This window comes from Amblyraja radiata, chromosome 7 (genome assembly GCF_010909765.2).
Source record: "Amblyraja radiata isolate CabotCenter1 chromosome 7, sAmbRad1.1.pri, whole genome shotgun sequence".
NCBI classification, from domain to species: Eukaryota; Metazoa; Chordata; class Chondrichthyes; order Rajiformes; family Rajidae; genus Amblyraja; species Amblyraja radiata.
Window position 1 is genome coordinate 40,539,554 of NC_045962.1, and position 20,996 is coordinate 40,560,549.

At 42.8% G+C, this 20,996-nt stretch overlaps 1 protein-coding gene across 6 annotated transcripts in view; it reads right to left on the bottom strand.

Annotated features, from left to right (window-relative positions):
- Nucleotides 1-20,996, bottom strand: part of erbb4 (erb-b2 receptor tyrosine kinase 4) — a 798,196-nt gene that overhangs the window by 209,182 nt on the left and 568,018 nt on the right. For all 6 annotated transcript variants that reach the window (XM_033024309.1, XM_033024312.1, XM_033024311.1 and 3 more), the window contains exons 12-14: nt 15,382-15,581; nt 8,369-8,501; nt 2,523-2,616 (exon numbers count right to left, since the gene is read on the bottom strand). In XM_033024309.1, coding sequence (XP_032880200.1) covers nt 2,523-2,616; nt 8,369-8,501; nt 15,382-15,581 — 427 coding nt within the window. The remainder of the gene's footprint in view (nt 1-2,522; nt 2,617-8,368; nt 8,502-15,381; nt 15,582-20,996) is intronic.

Genomic DNA, 20,996 nt, shown 5'->3' on the forward strand with positions numbered 1-20,996 from the left:
GCTGCTACCCTACAGCGCCAGAGACCTGGGTTCGATCCTGACCTGAGGTGCTATCTGCACAGAGTTTGTACGTTCTCCCTGTAACCTGTGCGGGTTTTCTCCGGGTGCTCCAGTTTCCTCCCACACTTCTATCACATACATGTTTGTAGGTTAATTGGCTTCAGTAATGTTGTAAATTATCCCTAGTGTGTTCAGGATAGTGTTAGTGTGCAGGGATAGCTGGTCAGCATGGACTCGGTAGGCCGAAGTGCCTGTTTCTCTAAACTAAACTAAATTAAAGTTGCGGGGCTGTTCACCTAGGAGATCATTAACCAAAACTTCACCTGTGGTATTGGGGTTAATAAACTGGTGAGAATTGAGGATATCAGATTTGCCAGTGATATTAACTGGCCTGGTTCTGAGGAGGGTGCAGGGAGATTGAAACAGGGAGATAGGTTAACTTAATGGGCAAGGACACGGAATATAACAGGGAATATCTGAGCTCATCTACATTGGTCGAAACTAAAGAAAAGGAGAGCATTTGTAATTGATGAGTGATTGAAAGATGTTGGGTTCAGAAGGACGAGGGTGTCCGTAAACTCAGAGAAAGGTGACATGTGGGTACAGCAAGCAAATCGTGACATTTCTATTTTTATATCACACCTTTTGTTTTTTTCATCTCTGACCTTTGTCCAACCATCTTCCTGTATCCACCCATCACTTACTAGGATTTGGTCTGCCCCTCTTCTCTTTCAGCTTTCTCCCCCCCCCCCCACACCTTCACTGCAATCAGTTTGAAGAAGGATCCCGCTCTGAAACATCACCTAACCATGTTCTCCAGAAATGCTGCTTGACCCATTAAGTTACTCGAGTACTTTGTGACTATTTTTTTGTGAACCAGCATCTGCAGTTCATTCTATTCTACATATATTCCTCACTTATTTATTCTGTTTTCATTCTATAAAATAATACCCAAGCATATTTAAGGAAAGAATCAATGGGGAATACATCAAGATATACACATACAGTTAATGAAATGTATAATATGCTCGCATATATGTGGGAGAGCTAATCACTTATTAACTAGAATTGGGTTTAGATTGTATCCAATTAAATCAAGGCCAACGGCTTCTAAAGCATAAATTTGCCTTTCTCTTTCAATAGTGTGTATGCCTCATTAACTCTTTAGGCTGTATCAGTGCGATCAGCAGGTTTGTTAATGTTTAATATCTGCAAAAGAGTCCAGATCATCACAATAGGTAATATTCTAGGCACTGAAGCCTTCAGCACCAAGCACTATTCATGCTTTTACTGTTTGAAGGAAACATATTAGCAGCAGCACTATCAGATTTTAAATGTTTCCATCTTTAAAAAAGTTGAACATAGTAGATTAAGAGGATAATCACCATGTAATATCTAATTGATGCCAACTTGCTTTCCTTGCCAGTAATGGCATCTCGTCCACTAATTCATATGAGTTGCATTTAATTCTGTGATACATCTTGCAGATGTATTTACTCAGCCACTTACCCTTGCCTGACCCATTATCATTTGTCAGAGAGTGTGGTTTATTCACATCAATCATAGCATATAATTAATAAGCAATTGGTTATGTGTGAATCAAAATCTTTGCTTACTGGCCAAGCCATTGTTCTTAGACTCATAGCGTAATGCTTCTTGGAATGTACAGGTCCATTGACCAAAGGCACCCATAACAACAGGCTTTTCATTGTAAATGTCTGAAAGTGGATAAATAGCTGGATTCAGATTGGAAGCAAATGGGATGATGGTCATTAATGGGATCACCTCTTGTAAACCATGAACTTCCAATGAATGAAAGAGCTACGTTTTCAGCGTTTGTGATAAGAATGTAAGATTGATCAGCATGAGTAGGCCATCTGGCTCTTCCAGCCTCCTCCACACCTCATTTCAATCATATCTGGTATTCTACCTCAGTGCCTTATTACCCAAACAACCTGCAATCCCTGTGTTTCAAATCTAGCCCACTCCAGTCCTCCAGTGTAGAGAATTTCATAAGGTTCATCAACCTCCAAGTGAAAACTTTTCTCCTCATCTTAGTCTTCAGTGGTACACCCCTTACTCTGAAACTGTCCCTGCCTCTGGACTCTTCAGCCAGGGGGAACACCTTTTGTGCATTCACCCTGTAAGTCATAGGCGACAGGTACAGTATACGTTGGTGGAAATCATCAGTGTTTGCAGTAGTTCATTAGCCTGGCTCTGGAAGGCTAGGTTTAGGGTCGAAGAATTTATGATTAAAGGAGAAATCATGCCAGCCTTCAAGAAGAGATTATTTAGAAGAGGTTGTAGGAGAAAGAGGTACAGAAAGGGAGAATAGGCCAATCAGTATAAATAATGTAAATCAAAAGCCTCGGGATTTGTAAAAATAGGCTGTGATTTTATTTCAGCGGCGATAACTGTACATATAAATGTAAATGGAAGCCTCACGTGGCCAATATCTGAAGCACTTGGCAGTGAACACCCACAGTCAGTTGTCACTGGGATCATCAAGGCATGATACTTACCGTTCCATAACATGTCACAAAACCCTCCTCCATCTCCTCACACTGCTCATCGCATTCCATGCAAACCGTACCGTTTGAAAATTCTCGAAAATCCCTGAACAAAATTCAAGATGATCATTAGAAAATGTCATTTTGGGAACGTTAGATGACACATACATTTTATTTTAACAGCTTTTGCAGTTTTCACAGAGAAGCGAACAAAGCAGTGACATTGACACCACGTGCATGTTTATATATTATAAATTAAACCCACATTTTAAGGGACCCCTTTATAAAGGGATTTCGGACACAGTGGACAGACCTGCCGATTCCACTCTCAGCTCACACCGTGTCTCCGGCCGCTTAAAGCTCCGGCGCCCAACCCACCCCTGATTCACAACACGCACCAGTGAGCCTTTCTTCACCCACCGCACGGTTTGGTGACATGGCTGCTGTTGTGGCTCCCAGATTATACTTTCCACATACCTTCTATTTCCCCCCAGATTCTTTCTCTCACCCACATACTAAGGCCAATTTACAGTGGACAGTTAATGTTCCAACCTGCATATCTTAGGGATGTGGAAGGAAATCTACCCAGTCATAGGGCAAATGTACAAACTCCACACAGTCAGCAGCTGATGTCAGGATTAAATCTGATGTGCTGGAGCTGTGAGGCAGCAGTTGTTACAAGCTACACTGCTGCTACGTTGGTCAGTCACAGTTCCAAATGGTGTCTGTCCCGCTCTCCATGCGTGATTCCCAATACGGGGTATGTGACTTGCTCACCAGAGAGGGAAGACCATGAGAACTTTGTAGCAAAAACATAAATGTTGCAAATACTCCACAGCTTTGGCAACATTTGAGGAAAGATAAATAGAGTTAACATTTCAGTCTCGAGACCCTTCATCAGAAGATTTCTCTTTCCACAGATACTTCCTGAACCGCTGACTGCTTCTGTTATTTTTACTTTTGTTTCAGTTTTCCTCACTTTCCTGGTGTCTTTGGTGTAAAAACATTTCACTGGGGAAACACGTTGAAGAGTGATGTTGCTCGGGTAGTTAGGATTCAATAATTTGTGGATAAGGCAGTACAGTAAAACTCTAATAATCTGGCATACTCAGGGCTGGATTGATAAAGTATCCTAACTTTTGGATGCTATTGATATTAATACCTCATCCCTCCCTGAATTCATTTTTTGTAATTTATGATAATAAATTTATCAATGAACCAAGTAAGTTTAAAGGGAGCATGAGAACTGGGGTCCCAGCAAGTGGGAAGGGAGCATGAGAACTGCAGTCATTTTGAGTTAAAAGGAAACATGGCAAACAATACATATTGAGCCAGATGCATCATATATCATTTCTAAATAGTTCGATAGTGGGTTATTTCAGTTTTACTGTATCTGAATAACTGGAGGCCTTTGTGAATGTGATGGCTTAGATGCAATGTACACATATTCCCATTAGTGGGAAAGAGGAGAGATTATAAATGTATAGCTCCTAGGTGTTCAAGATATCGAGGTTACAATAAAATGGAAAATGGAAGTTAGGACAAATGATAAGTTCATGCAAAAGAAAAAAACAAACCTGATTATGGAATATACATGGGCAATTTTGTAAAGTGAATGGAGAGGTCAAAGTGTGTCTGAGAATGGATTAACAACTATCTGAAAAGTCCTTTCAAACTCGAAATAATAAGTTATCAAAGAAAGTGGGAAACTAATTAGGAGTCAAAAATAGCTTTTGTTATGGAGGCAAAGGCCTTAAGTACAAAGGGGGCCACTGAAAGTATTAAGCAAAATCAGAGGTAGTAGCTATTGTCCTCCAATCCTCTTTAAACACTGGGGTGGTGGCAGAGGGCTGGGGGATTGAAAATGTTCAAAAATGGATGCTAAAATAAACTCGGCAACTGCAGGCTTCCTCGGTTTAATCTCAGTGGGGGAGAGGCTGTTAGAAACGATAATCAGGGACAAAATTAATAGCCGTTTGGACAAGTATGGATTAGTAAAGAAAGTCAGCATGGAACTGTTAGAGCCAATTTGTGCTTAACTAACTTGATTGGGTTTTTTGATGATGTAGCTGAGAGTGGTTGATGAGGTTAGTGCAGTTGATGTGTATTTTGACTCTCAAAAGGCATTAAATAACATAATAATCTCATCATCAAAGGAAGGGCATGGTACAAAAGGTGCTGTGGCAGCTGGATTACAGAATTGGCCAGGGAAAAGGAAAAAGAGATTTGTGGTCAAAAGTTACTTCTCGTGTTGGAGGAAGGTATTCAGTGTCCTTCCCCCAGGGGTCACTACCAGTCCATAGCTTTTCTTGATGTCGTTTAATGACTTGGATTTGTTCCAATTCCAAACTTCCAGTTGGCACAGAACTTAGAAGTGTGGTTAAAGGTGAGGAGGGTGTCAGGTTAGAGACCGACCGCCAGGTAAAGATAGCAGATGAAGTTCAGTATTGAGCAATGTAAAGTTATGTATTTTGCTTAGATAATTGAGGAAATAAATAATAATTTCCAGGGTACAATTTGGATGAGGCCAAGTCCACATGTGCACAAAACTTTGAAGGTAACAAGACAGGTTGAGAAAGGGTTTAATATAGCATAAGGCTTTATAAATAGAGAATTGGAATATGAAAGCAAGGCGGAAATGTTGAACCTTTGTAAAGTTCAAGAACTGGTTGAAGACAGTTGGGAGCCGAGAACTGCAGGCTGAAGAAGTAACTGAACAATAGGAGGCCTCATTAAGGAGGTGGCTCAGATACAAATCACCATGTCCCCAAGGATGAGAAAGGGGAGAACATTAAAACCACAAGTCAAGGATGACATGCTGATGGGTTAATTGGCTGATGTAAATTACCCCTTAGCTTAGGTGGGTGGCGAAAAAAAATCAAAGGAGAGTTGATGGGCATGTGTGAGAGTGAATAAGCTGCAGGAAGAATGAGGCGAAGAAAGTGGTACTTTGATTTGTCTCTGGCTGCTCGAATCAACTCCATGGGTCAACTGAAGCACAATTGGCAAATTGCTTCCAATTATGGACAGCACACCTTTGCCCCAGAGTGTAGAATGGTCTTCAGTTGAGGGAGTTGTCATACTGTGGACTGAAGAAGCTGGGATGGTTTTCCCTGGAGCTAAGAAGGTTAAGAAGTGACTTGCTGTAAGTGTTCAAAATCCTGAGCAAACAGAAACCTCTCCATGGTTGGATGGACAGAATACCAAAGGACAAAGACTTGATCAGGAATGATCAAAGGACAAAAAGTGATTTGGAAAGGAACCAAAGATGTTTTTCATACAGCGTAGCCTTTGTCAGTGAACAACTGCAGGTTCTCCCTGTGACTGCACAGTTTCCCCCGGATGCTCTGGTTTCATCCACATTCCAAAGAGGTGCAGGTTGGTAGGTTAATTGGACTCAGTAAACTGTTGTTAAGGGGGTGTGTGGGCGGGTTGTGGGGGAGGAGGTGGGTGGGCGGTTGTGGGGGGCTGTGGGGAGGGTGTGGGCGGTGGGAGGAGAGAGCTCGGAGAAAAGACGGGGGTTGTAGGGGAGAGGGGTATCACGGGGGAGGGGGGCAGGAGCCAGCGAAGGGGACCAGAGAGGAAGGCACTGGAGCTGACGGTAGGATGGTAACTCACAACAGGCACTGGTCCTTTGACGTTCTCCTCCGCCGGGATCAGATTCCTGGCTTTCCGTTTGGTGACATCTCCCACTGGGCTGCGGGGCTTCCATCCGGGCTTCCATCTCTCCGAAAATTGTGTCCGGTTGGAAACCTCCGCCAGCCATCCTCAGCTCCAGTAAAGACTCGATGACGCAGGAAGGGGCGATCCGCCCCGCGGAGTGACAGGAGAAAAGACCAATCCACGCGGCACTGACTGGCAGGAGAGCAGATCTTTTGCTCGATCTGCACGCTCAATTTTAAAGATTTTTAAACCTCGCTACCTTTTACATTAGACCATTCGCAGCACAGGAGAACGGTAAGTAAGCTGGCAAAAAATCGTAGTGCTCTCGCATATCGTTTTTGCGCAAATTGAAAGACTGCGCAAACCGGAAGATAACAAGATCAGAGCTTTAGTTATGTATAGATTGGGTTTTTCCCTCTTAGTGTCGCATTCCATTTTAACTCAGGTGTGGGGACCTTCGGTAGGTCTACTCCACACCATTTCTATTCAAACTGGTGACTGATCTGTCGTGACAACACTGTGTGGATGGATTGATTTTTCCCTATGCATTTCAGAGACTTGCCCCTCCTGGTCACATATTAATTATCAGCTACTTACAATATAAACTGAGGAGGTACAAAAGCAACTTGATTGTGCAGATTTTCACCAGGAGCTTGCATTTTAATGAAGAAGTGATCAGATAAACAGCTGACAGTTTGTAGTCAGCTTTTAGAGTGCAGTATCAGCCACTTTGAATATACCTAACAGCATTTTCTAAAGATTTTTATCACAGCGATAGATGATATGTAATAAGAAAATATTACAATGTGAATGAAGACAATGTGCTAATGTTCAAATTTGAAGCTGGATAAAAACAAATATTACATAGTTATTGTAACTAAAGAAAGTGTATACTTCTAAATTCACCATCCTTAAATTGTCAATTGTTTTCCTTTCATAATTAAGGGATTGTCATCAAACAGTTCGATAATTGGAAATAATCCATCCACAATTTAGGAATTTTGTTAAGGTGTACAAGCCTCATTTAGGTAAAACAAGAAGGAATAAGGTAGCAAAGATAGACACAAAATGCTGGAGTAATGCAGGCAGCATCGCTGGAGAAAATGGATAGGTGACGTTTCGGTCCAGGACCCTTTTCAGACTGATTGTAGGGGGTGAAGGAACTGGAAGCAAGGAAAGACCAGAACATATCAGGGCCGGCAACAGGTGACCTCGGGCAGGGTAATTCTCTGATAGGCCAATTGTTGGCTGTGTGATCTCAACAGAGATACATCATTGCAAACTGGGGAACTGGTTAAACTGGGGAGCCGTGAGAGAGGGTCTTGCGGAACTCCCATTGGAGAAAGCAGAACTGCTTCAAAGTGGGCATACTTTGAGGAGCATTTGAAATTGAACAGACAAAATTTAATGAAAAGGACCCTCTCTCACTGCTTCCCCTCTGTTTAACCAGTTCCACTGTTCGCAACGATGTATCCCTGACGGCATCACACTGTCCCTAGTCAACAATTGACCTATCAGGAACCGCCCTGCCCGAAGTCATCATCTGTTGCTTGTCCTGATTTGTCCTGGTCTTTTCTTAATTCAAGTTCTCCTCCCCTGTTCCCCTCCAACACAATCAGTCTGAAGGGTCCTGACCCAAAATGTCACCTATCCATTGTTTCCAGACATGTTGCCTGACCCACTGAGTTACTCCAGCATTTTGTGTCTATCTTGGGTATAAAACAACATTTGCAGTTACTTTTTATTACATTAGGAATAAGGTAGCACACTGGCATAACTGGTACAACTGCTGCCTAGCAGCTCCTGTGACCTGGGTTCTACTCGGGTCACTCAGCTCCTACTGTGAGTGCCTGATTTTTCCCAGGGTGCCCACACCTCAAAGGTTGTCAAGTTAAATATTTGCAGTCAATTTCTCTAGTATAGGTGGAAGTCAGAAACTGAAGACCAAAGACGTTCTTTAAAATACAGGAAGAATAAAATAAGATTGTTGTCAATGGGTGCTTGATGAACAGCATACTCAATGGGCTGAAGGGCCTGTTTCCTTGCTGTATGACTCCATGTCAAAATTGGGAAATAATATTTTTTTCTCACCAACTATGTATAAATATTGAGAAGAGAATGGGAAAAATGACAAAATAAAATGCTGTTTTACACTGAGGAACTGAGGCAGAATTAATTGTGTTTTTCAGACTTACCCATCATCAAGGTTACAAGATTCGATGCAGGTCCTGCCCCTGCGGAAGAATCTGCAGGATAGGCACTGGTTTGGTCCGGGACCCCAACATCCATCATCGGAACACAAGACATCACATATCATCCTGTCCGAAGCTGGGCAAGGAATAAAAATGTTTCTCAGTAAACAAGCTTAGTTGCACCACCCATGACAGTCAACCTTAAAATAACCCCCAGCAACCAGCGCCAAGACACCTGCACAGCTTGTCTCTCCTCAAAGCATTCCATTAAATAGCATTCCATTCCAAAGGCAGGACCATGGGCTTCATAGGATTACTGTTGATTTAATAAAGCCACCTATTAACATGCCATAACCACAATGATGAAAGTGAAGTTTGCATTCCCGCAAACAAAGCTCTCAGGTTTGCTGCCAATTATTTTTTTTAATTACAAACATAGAAATTTACTAGAGACACGAGAAACTGCAGAAGTTGCAATCTTGAGAAATAAAACATTGCACCCAATTAACTCAGCAGGCCAGGCAGTATCTGTAGAAGGAATCAAGTTAAGTTTATTTGTCACATACGCATACGAGATGTGCAGTGAAATGAAAAGTGGCAATGCCTGCGGAATGTGCAAAAAGCTACAAAACAGAATAGAACAGAATCGGTAATTACATATCGGTGAGAAACCCCCCCCCCCCCCCCAAAATACCCAACAATTTTAAATAGACACAACACAACAGTAGTTTGGTACAGTAAGTTAATCCCTGGTGAGATAAGAGTTTACAATCCTAATGGCCTTGGTTCAGTCTGAAGAAAACTCACGCCCCAAAACACGTCTGTCTATTCCCTCTATTGATGCTGCCAGATCTGCTGAGTTGCTCTAGCACTTTGCTTTTTGTTCATAGAAATGTATAATTTGCCATTCTTGTCCCTTATCATGTATCTATACAGTGTAAATGGATCGATTGTAATCATGTATTGCCTTTCTGCTGACTGGTTAGCATGCAACAAAAACATTTCACTCTACCTCGGTACATGTGACAATAAACTAAACTGAACTAGTCAAGAAGATAATTAAACGAGTCCCACTGGCCAGCTCTCAGCATGTAGCCCTCTCGGTTACACTTCTCGTGTTTACTCTGATCATTCCTGGATATGACAAGATTGGCTGCCCCATTGGTCTCACAGGCAGCGAGCTCCCGACGCACACCTTTCTTTGGTGCAAAATATATTTCCTCAATTCTTTTTTAACCCTTTAATCTGCCGTCCATTGTTAACAACCTACCATGAGGGGAAGTATGTTCTTTCCGTTCACCTTGTCAAATCCTCTCCTAATTTTAGCCAATCTCCCCTCACCTTCCTTTGCTCTAAATGAAACATCTACAGCTTGGACATAACTCTCTCACTCACCATCCCTTCATAACCCTTCTCTCCGACCTCTGTGGTACCGCCACATCCATCCTGTAATGTGTGACTAAAACTGCTCGCAAATCTCCAGCTGTGGCCCAACTCGTTTTTTATATATAAAATTCTGCCAGATACGTTCTGTCCTTACACACTACATCCTCAGCCAATGAAGACAAATATTTTCTCTGCCTCCTTTTTCACTCTGTCTACCTGTCCCATTACATTCTGGGATCTATGGACACACACACATCAGTCCTTTTCTTTCCCAAAACCTTTCAGTTTCCTGTTCATACCCTTATGTTACGTCACACTTCTCCGGACTGAATACCATTTGTCACTCTTATTCCCACCTAACCAGTCCACCGATATCCATCTTTAGCCGAGCACTCCTCTTGCTACCACCCATGTTGCAAGGTAAGTATCATTGGCTGACTTCTTAATCCTGGCCTTTACATTCTGGATACTGCAGAGAGGAAAGGAGCTAGCAATGACTGTTGCAGAATCCACTGCTTACATCCTTAAATTCTCACTTCCTTTGTTCCTTGTCCTGCGAATATCCTTTGTTACCAAAAAAACCTCAACCTTGCGTTCCCCTTTCCCTTGCATGCCATGAGAATTAGCTTGTCTGATCATTCTGCCAGACAAGACTTTGTCAAAAGCCTTGCTTAAACCATGTACTTACGTCAGATGTAGCATTAACCCACTGTATCACCTTTCCAAATCATTAATTTGATTGGGGAACTTATTAATAAATCCATGCTGACTGTCCTTGGCTAACCTCAAAGAGCTGACATTTGCCGTACCTCTGGATTTTCCCAACAGATTGTTCATCCCCAGTGTCAGGCTGAGCAGGCTGTAGTTGTTCCTATTTTTCCAATCAATCCCTATCTCCCTGCATCGAACAACATTTCCAAATTAGCACTCTTCTAGTCCATCAGGTGTGGCTAAAGGCAAACAGAAGACCACTATTTCTCACTGTTTCTCATAAGAGACTGGAATACATTTTATTTAGGACTTTAGTACCTTCATCATATCCGCACTTCCTTTCTGAGTCGTTAACATATTCAATATATTTTACCTGAGCACCAATGCCTGCATCATACCTTCTTTCGCTAAGTATTAATTTGTAACAATATTCTTCCCTTCCCTCCACACTGTTTGCATTGTTGACCTCTTGCTCATTCTCTCCCTCTGTCTGTCTTAAGAAAACATGGCATAGTTTTCATCTCAGCACTGCTTTTTGATATCGTGATCAGTCACTCAGTCGAAACTGCCAAAGGTATCACAAAAATATTCTACTCTTCTCCTAACATAATAATGCTTCACCTTATGGGCGGATCATCCTGGGGTTGATCTTCCTGACACCTTTCCCTGCCATTGCTCACTCCGAATATGAAATGTGTGGCACATGTACCTTCCTGCTCCATCACTCAGTGTGTGTAAGTCACTCGTTCCCAACGCACAGAGCAACAGGTACTCCAGGCAGGGATTTCTTCTTCTAAGCTGATCCGCAATGTCTTTGTCCAGATTTCAGCAGAATGGGAAAGCAGAAAGTAATCTGCTTTCAGTTACAGGGTAGACAGGTAGGAGTTGGAGTGGTGTACACTAAGACTGATAAACACATGTATAAAGCAGAAAATCTATAGGCAATGCAGCATAGTGTCATGAACGTTGACACTGATAAATGTGAGATGACGCTTTGATAGGAAAAGCTGAGCATTTATCTATTCTTTGGAAAATAAGAGATAAAATGTGATAAAGCACAATAGGGTTACAGGTTAAATAGAAAGCATTCTAAGCACTCAGCAGATCGGACAGCATTTGTGGAAAGAGGACCATGTTATTGTTTAAAATGGTCTCAGACCTGAAACTACTCCTTTTCTCTCTCCACAGATGCTGCCTGGCCTGCTGAGTGTTTGCAGTGATTTAGTTTTTATTTCAGATTTTCAGCAAAATAGCTGAGAATTTCTTACATTCTCAGTTTTTAATTCAGATTTCTGGATTCTGCAGATTTTTTGTTTTAGTAATTAATTTGGTGCTGGATGAAGACTGTCAAAATTACAAATAAGAAAAGGGCAGAAAAAATACTTAAAACATTGGTACTGGGTCAGAAAGAAAGATAGAACAGACTGAGAATGTTTATTTTCGAAGACAGAACACAGTATCTGATAGGCATTTATTAATAGGGTTTAGTGCAGGCATGTATGCAGAGAATCTAAAGCCAAAGGATCCATAAATACTAGTGGTTACAATCAATTTGTCTTTATTCACGGAGTTATTAGAATGCAGAATTTCTGATGATAGGAAGTGACTGGGACAAGCAGATGGTTTCCAAAGGAATTCAGATGAGTACATGAGATGAAAGGGAATGCAAACTATCAGCTGAAAGGTTGAGATGAGTTTGTAAAAGAGAAGATTTATGAGGGATTAGTTAGATCAGTGCTGTAGATATTTCATGTAAGGCATTGGCTTTATATTTGATGTCGTGTAATGAAATATCTCAATTTATTCATGTCCTTTGTGTTCCAAATCCAAGTTCAACAGAGGACTGGTATCTGTTTCAACTTAAACTGTGATCAATTTGCAGGGTCTATATCATTAACTACATCACAAGGTTAAACATTTCAACTATTAATTACTTTGGGAATTTATCGACTACTTTTACGCACTTCTTGATTTATGCAATAGGCGACTTAAATAAACTCGCACTTACGTAAACAATTCTGTAATCGGGCCCTAGTGCAATCAAGGCAGTTTGTAATTTCCACTACACTGTACAATCACTCAAGTTTACATCGGAATCAACTTGGTAATGGCAGTGGTGCTTACCCAGAAGGCTGTGCGCTGCAGAAAGTGCCTTGGACGCAGGGGACAGTTAATACACTCAGTAGGTACAGACACAGTCGGTGATTTTGACTTCCATAACATCGGATTTACGTATGGGTTCATGGAACATAACCCTTACATAAGTTGGGGAGTGCCTGGTTGTGTATGTGTGTGTGTACATTGTGTACATATATACACATACACGAGCAGCAGTTATCACTGTACTTATTCCCTGCATTTCCATGGAACTAGCACGAACTTCTGCTGCTGATTAACAGGTAGGATGACTTGGGAGTGTTCATAGACTCATAGAAGAATCTCTCATGTGATCAAGTGCATTCGTCTGATGTTTCACATTGCAAACAGACACAAAGAAAAGGAATAATTCGAAACCAACAAATTAGTTAGTTTTAAATATACGGCTTAATTTTGACTTGAATTTCTTCTTCGTTGCAGGGAAATGGTAAAAATGGTAAAACCCAGTCGTGAACTTCATGAACTCGTCCTCAACAACATTACTTCAAATTTTCTTTGCTATGTGTGTACATGTTAATCCCATGCTCAGTTACAATGACCACAGAGGTTCATGCCTCATGTGTCTCAGGATAGTTTTTTAACAATTGACGATTGCCAACAGTGTTGGCTCTTATCCATTAAAACTATTGAATTGGGCATCATAGAAACTATTATAATGTGACAGAATGTTCTTCAACAAACTCACAACCCCACATGTGTCACGTAGAGACCCCACTAAACAGTGCATTCAGAAAGTATTAAGACCCCTTCATTTTTCCACATTTTGCTACGTTACAGCCTTATTCTAAAATGTATTAAATTCATTTTTTTTATCATCAATCTACACTCAATACCACATAATAAAAATGTGAAAATGGGTGATTAGAAATTTTTGCAAAGTAATTAAAAGAAATAACTGAAATATCACATTTACATAAGTATTCAGACCCTTTACTCGGTACTTTGTTGAGGCACCTTTGGCAGCGATTACAGCCTCAAGTCTTCTTGGGTATGACGCTACAAGCTTGGCACACCTGTATTTGGGTAATTTCTCCCATTCTTATCTGCAGATCCTCTCAAGCTCTGTCAGGTTGGATGGGGAACATCGATGCACAGCTATTTTCAGGTCCCTCCAGAGATGTTCGATCGGGTTCAAGTCCGGAATCTGGCTGGGCCACTCAAGGACATTCACAGACTAGTCACTAAGCCACCCTGCATGATCTTGGCTGTGTACTTAGGGTCGTTGCCCTGTTGGAAGGTGAACCTCCGCCCCAGTCTGAGGTCCTGAACGCTCTGGAGCAGGTTTTCATCAAGGATCTCTCTGTACTTTGCTCCATTCATCTTTCCCTTGATTATGACTAGTCTCCCAGTTCCTGACGCTGAAAAACATCCCCACAGCATGATGCTGCCACCACCATGCTTCACCGTAGGTATGGTATTTACCTGGTTATGAGCGGTGCCTGGTTTCCTCCAGACGTCACGCTTGGCATTCAGGCCAACAAGTTCAATTTTGGTTTCATCAGACCAGAGAATCCTGTTGGCAAACTCCAAGCGGGCTGTCATGTGCCTCTTACTGAGTGGCTTCCGTCTGGACACTACCATAAAGGCCTGATTGGTGGAGTGCTGCAGATATAGTTGTCCTGGAAGGTTCTCCCATCTCCACAGAGAAACTCTGGAGCACTGTCATAGTGACCATCGGGTTCTTGGTCACCTTCCTGACCAAGGCCCTTCTCCCCCAATTGCTGAGTTTGGCTGGGTGGCCAGCTCTATGAAAGTCCTGGTGGTTCCAAAGTTCTTCCATTTCAGAATGACGGAGGCCACTGTGCTGTTCGGGACCTGAAATGCTGCAGAAATTGTTTTATACCCTTCCCCAGATCTGTGTCTTGACACAATCCTGCCTTGGAGGTCTACGGACAATTCCTTCATCTTCATGGCTTGGTTTTTGCTCTGACATACACTGCCAACTGTGGGACCTTATATAGAAGGTGTGTGCCTTTCCAAATCATGTACAATCAATTTAATTTACCACTGGTGGACTCCAATCAAGTTGTAGAAACATCTCAAGGATAATCAATGGAAACAGGATTAACCTAATTTTGCTATGACACTCAATTTTGAGTGTCATAGCAAAGTGTCTGAATACTTATGTAAATGTGATATTTCAGTTAATTCTTTTTAATTACTTTGCAAACATTTCTTAACACCTGTTTTCGCTTCTTCATTCTGGGGTATTGTGTGTTAGATTGATAATAAAAAAATGAATTTAATCCATTTTAAAATAAGGCTGTAACGTTTCAAAATGTGGAAGAAGTGAAGGGGTCTGAATACTTTCTGAATGCATTGTATATGTCTCTATATAGATTCATAGATTCATACAGCACAGAAACAGGACCATTGGCCCAAAATGCCCATGCCATTGTTTTTACTTTTTGTGTCATCATGTCATACAGTATGGAAACAGGTAGCAGGTCCGCTCACTCTACAGGCCAACTGCTCACTCCCATTTTGATTGACTGTATTCATATAGCCCAGAAAATGATATTTAGGAGACAATCAACACACTTTCAGGAAGTAGAACACAAACTGCTGGAGTACCTCAGCGGGTCAGGCATCATCTTCGGAGGACATGAAGAGGCAATGTTTTGAATAGGGACCCTTCTTCAGACTTAAGTCACAGCCTATCTATGTCCTCCAGAGATGCAGCCTGACCCGCTGAGTTACTCCAGCACTTTTATTCCACGCAAAATGTCAGCATCTGCAGTGCCCTGCATGCTGCTACTTACTGCAGTTCTGTGAGTTTCTGTTGTTCTTTATGACTGGTTTCTGCATGCTGGTCCTGAAGAGGACGGTCCAGTTGACAGTATGATAGTAGCACAAGTTGGGGTTGTCAGACACGTACACGTTGCCCGCACTTATTTCCATCAGCGACTGGAAATGGAGGGACGTTACCCACTGCTGCTTTAGAATCAGCAGGGAGATCCCGCTGCGTGAGGAAAAAAAAGCAAAGTTAGACGATGAGACCACAGGCCCACTGCTCTTTGGTTAATGCTTGGTGCAACACTTTCCAAATTTGGATAGAGGCCCTGCCTTCAGCTACAGCACTGTCTGGCAGTGATCATCCCATGTCATCTGAGTCTCGGCAAGTCTCAGCCACAGGTGCCCTATTGTGACACTTCTGAATATATTGTGGACTTAAGCCCTTGTCCCACTTACGTGTCCTTGGCATGCTAATTATGCGACCCGTGGTCGCATTGAGGCGCGACGGTCCCGCGAAGGTCGCGCACGATTTCATGCGCCCGCACGGCCGTCTGGAGCGTGTGACGTCATTTGAAGATGGACACAAAATGCAGGAGTAACTGAGCGGGACCAGCACCATCTCTGTAGAGAAGGAATGGATGATGTTTCGTGTTGAGACTCTTCTTCAGTCTGTAAGAAGGGTCTTGACCCGAAATGCCTCCGATGTGGATTCTTAGAGCAGCTTGTAATGGAGCCGACCAGAGAAAAGGCAATTCTGGATTTAGTGTTGTCCAATGAACCAGATTTGATAAGAGAACTAGAGGTAAAGGAACCGCTTGGAGGTAGTGATCATAATATGATTAGTTTTAATCTGCAATTTGAGAAGAAGGTTCAATCGGATGTGGCAGTGATGCAGTTGAACAAAGGGGACTATGAAGGCATGAGAGGGGAGTTGGCCAAATAGACTGGAAAGGGATCCAAGCAGGAATGACGGTGGAACAGCAATGGCAGGAATTTCTGGGCATAATCCGGAAGACGCAGGATCATTTCATTCGAAAAAGGAAGAAAGATTCTAAGAGGAGTAGGAGGCAACCGTGGCTGACAAGAGAAGTTAGGGATAGAATAAAACTAAAAGAAAAGATGTATAACACAGCAAAGAGTAGCCGGAAGCCAGAGGATTGGGAAACTTTCATAGGACAACAGAAGGAAACAAAACGGGCAATACGGGCTGAAAAGATGAAGTACGAGGGGAAGCTGGCCCGGAATATAAAGAAGGACAGTAAAAGCTTCTTTAGATATGTTAAGGGTAAAAGAGTAGCAAAGTCAAATGTGGGTTCCTTGAAGGCAGTCACGGGTGAAATTATTATGGGCAACAAGGAAATGGCAGAAGAGTTGAATAGTTACTTCGGATCTGTCTTCACTAAGGAAGACATAATCTCCCAGATGTACTGGAGGACAGAGGATCTAAGGGGGTAGAGAAACTGAAAGAAATGTTCATTAGGTGAGAAATAGTATGGGGTAGGCTAATGGGACTGTAGGACGATAAATCCCCTGGGCCTGATGGTCTGCATCCCAGGGTCCTCGGGGAGGTGGCTCTAGAAATAGTGGACACATTGGTGATAATTTTCCAATGTTCAATAGATTCAGGATCAGTTCCTGTGGATTGGAGGATAGCTAATGTTATCCCACTTTTCAAGAAAGGAGCGAGAGAGAAAACGGGGAATTACAGGCCAGTTAGCCTGACTTCGGTGGTGGGAAAGATGCTGGAGTCAATTATTAAAGAGGTAATAATGTGGCATTTGGATAGCAGTAAAAGGATTAGTCCAAGTCAACATGGATTTATGAAAGGGAAATCATGCTTGACTAATCTTCTGGAATTTTTTGAGGATGTGACAAGTAAAATGGATGAAGGGGTGCCAGTGGATGTAGTGTATCTAGACTTTCAGAAAGCCTTTGATAAGGTCCCGCACAGGAGACTGGTGACTAAAATTAGAGCACATGGTATTGGGGGTAGGGTGTTGACATGGATAGAAAATTGGTTGGCAGACCAGAAGCAAAGAGTAGTAGTGAACGGGTCCTTTTCAGAATGGCAGGCAGTGGCGAGTGGCGTGCCGCTCGTGTTGACTGGGACTTCCTCCCAGAACCCAGCCCCCAACGCAAAACAAAACAGACAAAAGAGTGTGCTTTTAATGTTGGGGCCGCAACTGCTTACCATATATATTAATGATTTGGAAGAGGGAATTAGGAGCTACACTAGCAAGTTTGCGGATGACACAAAGCTGGGTGGCAGTGTGAACTGTGAAGAGGATGTTAGGAGGTTGCAGGGTGACCTGTACAGGTTGAGTGAGTGGGCAGATGCGTGGGAGATGCAGTATAATATAGATAAATGTGAGGTTATCCACTTTGGCGGCAAAAACAAGGGGTCAGATTATTATCTCAATGGGGTTAGGTTAGGTAAGGGGGAGGTACAGTGAGACCTGGGCGTCCTTGTACACCATTCACTGAACGTTGGCTTACAGGTACAGCAGGCAGTAAAGAAAGCTAATGGAATGTTGGCCTTCATAACAAGATGATATCTGTATAGGAGTAAAGAGGTTCTTCTGCAGTTGTATATGGTTCTGGTGAGACCACATCTGGAGTATTGTGTACAGTTTTGGTCTCCTAATTTGATGAAGGACATCCTTGTGATTGAGGCAGTGCAGCGTAGGTTCACGAGATTGATCCCTGGGATGTCGGGACTGTCACATGAGGAAAGATTGAAAAGACTAGGCACTGGAGATTAGAAGGATCTTATAGAAACATATAAAATTATAAAAGGACTGGACAAGCTAGATGCAGGAAAAATGTTTCCAATGTTGGGCGAGTCCAGAACCAGGAGCCACAGTCTTAGAATAAAGGGGAGGTCATTTAAGACTGAGGTGAGAAAACATTTTTTCACCCAGAGAGTTGTGAATTTATGGAATTCCCTGCCACATAGGGCAGTGGAGGCCAAATCACTGGATGGATTTAAAAGAAAGTTAGATAGAGCTCTAGGGGCTAGTGGAGTTAAGGGATATGGGGAGAAGGCAGGCACGGGTTATTGATGGGGGACGATCAGCCATGACCACAATGAATGGCGGTGCTGGCTCGAAGGACCGAATGGCCTCCTCCTGCACCTATTTTCTATGTTTCTATGTTTCTATGAAATGTCACCCATTGCTTCTCTCCAGAGGTGCTGCCGGTCCCGCTGAGTTACTCCTGCATTTTGTGTCTATCTTTAATTTTCTTGGCCCCGCTCTGGGAGTAGAAGTGGGGGCGGATCCGGACCGCAACGGACGTGAGCCCCAGGCCGAGCTCGGCGATCGTTTGCCTGCTTCTGCTGCTGTTGGAGGTGAGACGTTGCGTCGCGCTACTTTTCGAAGATTTCGTTCGCTACAAAATTTCGGAGTGCCGCGCGATATCGCGCACAACTACATACCCCTCCGCGCATCTCAGTGGGACCGGCCCCGCATGGCCACACGATGCCCGTGCGCCTCAATGCGACGACGAGGTCGCGTAATTTGCGTGCCAAGGACACGTAAGTGATTGGTTGCGTGCCATGGACACGTTAGGAACAGGATAGACTCTCACCTAATCTCTGCAGCATGACAACACCCAACTCATTTCATGTCCCAGATTTTTTGGTCTGAATGAAGAACCCACCCGTTGCACTATCCCCTTGTAGTTCATTCTGAGGGTGGACATATTGCTGACGCAGCCATTATTATCTACCACAACGTTGTTACACTGAGAAGGTTAAGTTATATTATTTTCTATAATCACTGTAGACCATATGGTGAAGATTCTCCCTTAACTGTGTAAGGGGTTACCGTGACTGAATGAGATTGAAGGAACGGCACCTTATGTGCAAGTTAGGAGGGTGTGTGAGTATGAGTGGGAGAGGAGTGTCCCATGTGTCTGCTGCTCCCGTAAGAGGCTCTTTTGCTCAGATGTTCTAGTTGTGGGGTTGTGAGCTGTTGTCAAAAGCAACTTGGCATCAAAAGCACACTCTTTGTCTGTTTTGTTTTGCGTTGGGGGCTGGGTTCTGGGAGGAAGTCCCTGTCAAATGAAAGCATTTCACTACCAATAGTGTATGTGACATTGATTGTGTAAAACGGCAGGATCCACAAGCCCATGGGGAATAATTGAGACAAAGCTGGATGTACATGGTGTGATCTTGCACCCAGTCCTTTGAGAAATGCTGAAAAAACCCTGCAATTAAAGTAAGTACTGTAATTAATAGAATTGAGTAAGAAAATACATATTGTGTTGATGCTTCAGCCACACGACTCCCCCTCATCACTTGGTGTCTGCATCATTACTTTAACAGTATGCGACAGCTCAGGGCATTTCCAAAAGGCAACATGTCATTTTGATATCAGACGCAGTTCACCAGGGTGTTTGTGTGTTGGGACAATGTCATGATTTCATCCTGTTGGCCGGTTTACCAACGTGTAATTACCTACTCAAAGCTGTGGTTTTTGAAAGTGACTGTCAAGTGACCCTTTGGAGATGAAGACTTAATTCTTGTGTCAATTGATCCTGTCTGATTGCTGGTATCCTTCCATTGGGAATAGCAGAATATGAAATGTTCAGAAGCTTGCCAATCTCCCCCCCCCACCCCCCCTCTCTTCCTCTCATGATTTACGTTGCCTTGGAATTATTAATACTGCCAGGTTTTAATATTAACAAATCCAAGATGTACCTTTTATGTCTCCTCATTCCACAATCTTAATGGAATTACATTACTTCCCAAATGCTTGACACAGGCATAATATTCTATGGACTAATTTGATTGTGGGGTAATTTAGATTACTTTCCTCACAATCAATAGAACAGTTATCAGCAAGAGGTTTCTCTTCCCACAGGCTTGCATGTAGAAAAATAGTTGAATAACATTGCCCAGAGGATGCTTGTGTGCCCTCGAAAGTGAGCGTGTCATTGCAACATGATACATTTATACAGACACATCCTGTTGTGAACACAGACACAAGTATTCCTTATGGGCCTGTCCCACTCACGCGACATTTTCGGCGACTGGCCATTGGTCGTTGCAGGTCGCCGGAAATTTTCAACATGTTGAAAATCCAACGGCGACCAGAAAGACGCTACGACTCTTTGGGCGACTGAGGAGACTATTCACGACCATACAGGTGACATCCCGGCAACATGAAGCCTGTATGGTCGTGAGTAGTCGCCCAAAAGAGTTGTACCTTGTTCTGGTCGTCACTGAATTTTCAACATGTTGAAAATTTTCGGCGATATGCAACGACCTATGACGGGTGCCGGCAGTCGCCGAAAAAGTCACGTAAGTTGGACAGGCCCATAAGAGTCAAGACATAAGATCTTTACTGTTAACAACCAAATTGACCTTCAGCTGTGCTCGTAACCTTGTTTTGATTGTAAGCACCGAAAGGTTAGTGACCTCTGAGGTTGATGTTCCTGAGGTAAGAGTTACTTCATCTGCACCAAGGGTTCTAATGCTACACATTATCCTTCACTTTTTTAATTTAATCCCATTGTGTAATTGAGCCTGAGATGCAAAATAGTTCGCACACATGTGAGTATGTTGCTTGTTTAGTGGTCTTGACCAAGGATGGATTATAACAATACAAGCAACCCAATCAACAAACAATCTCTCACC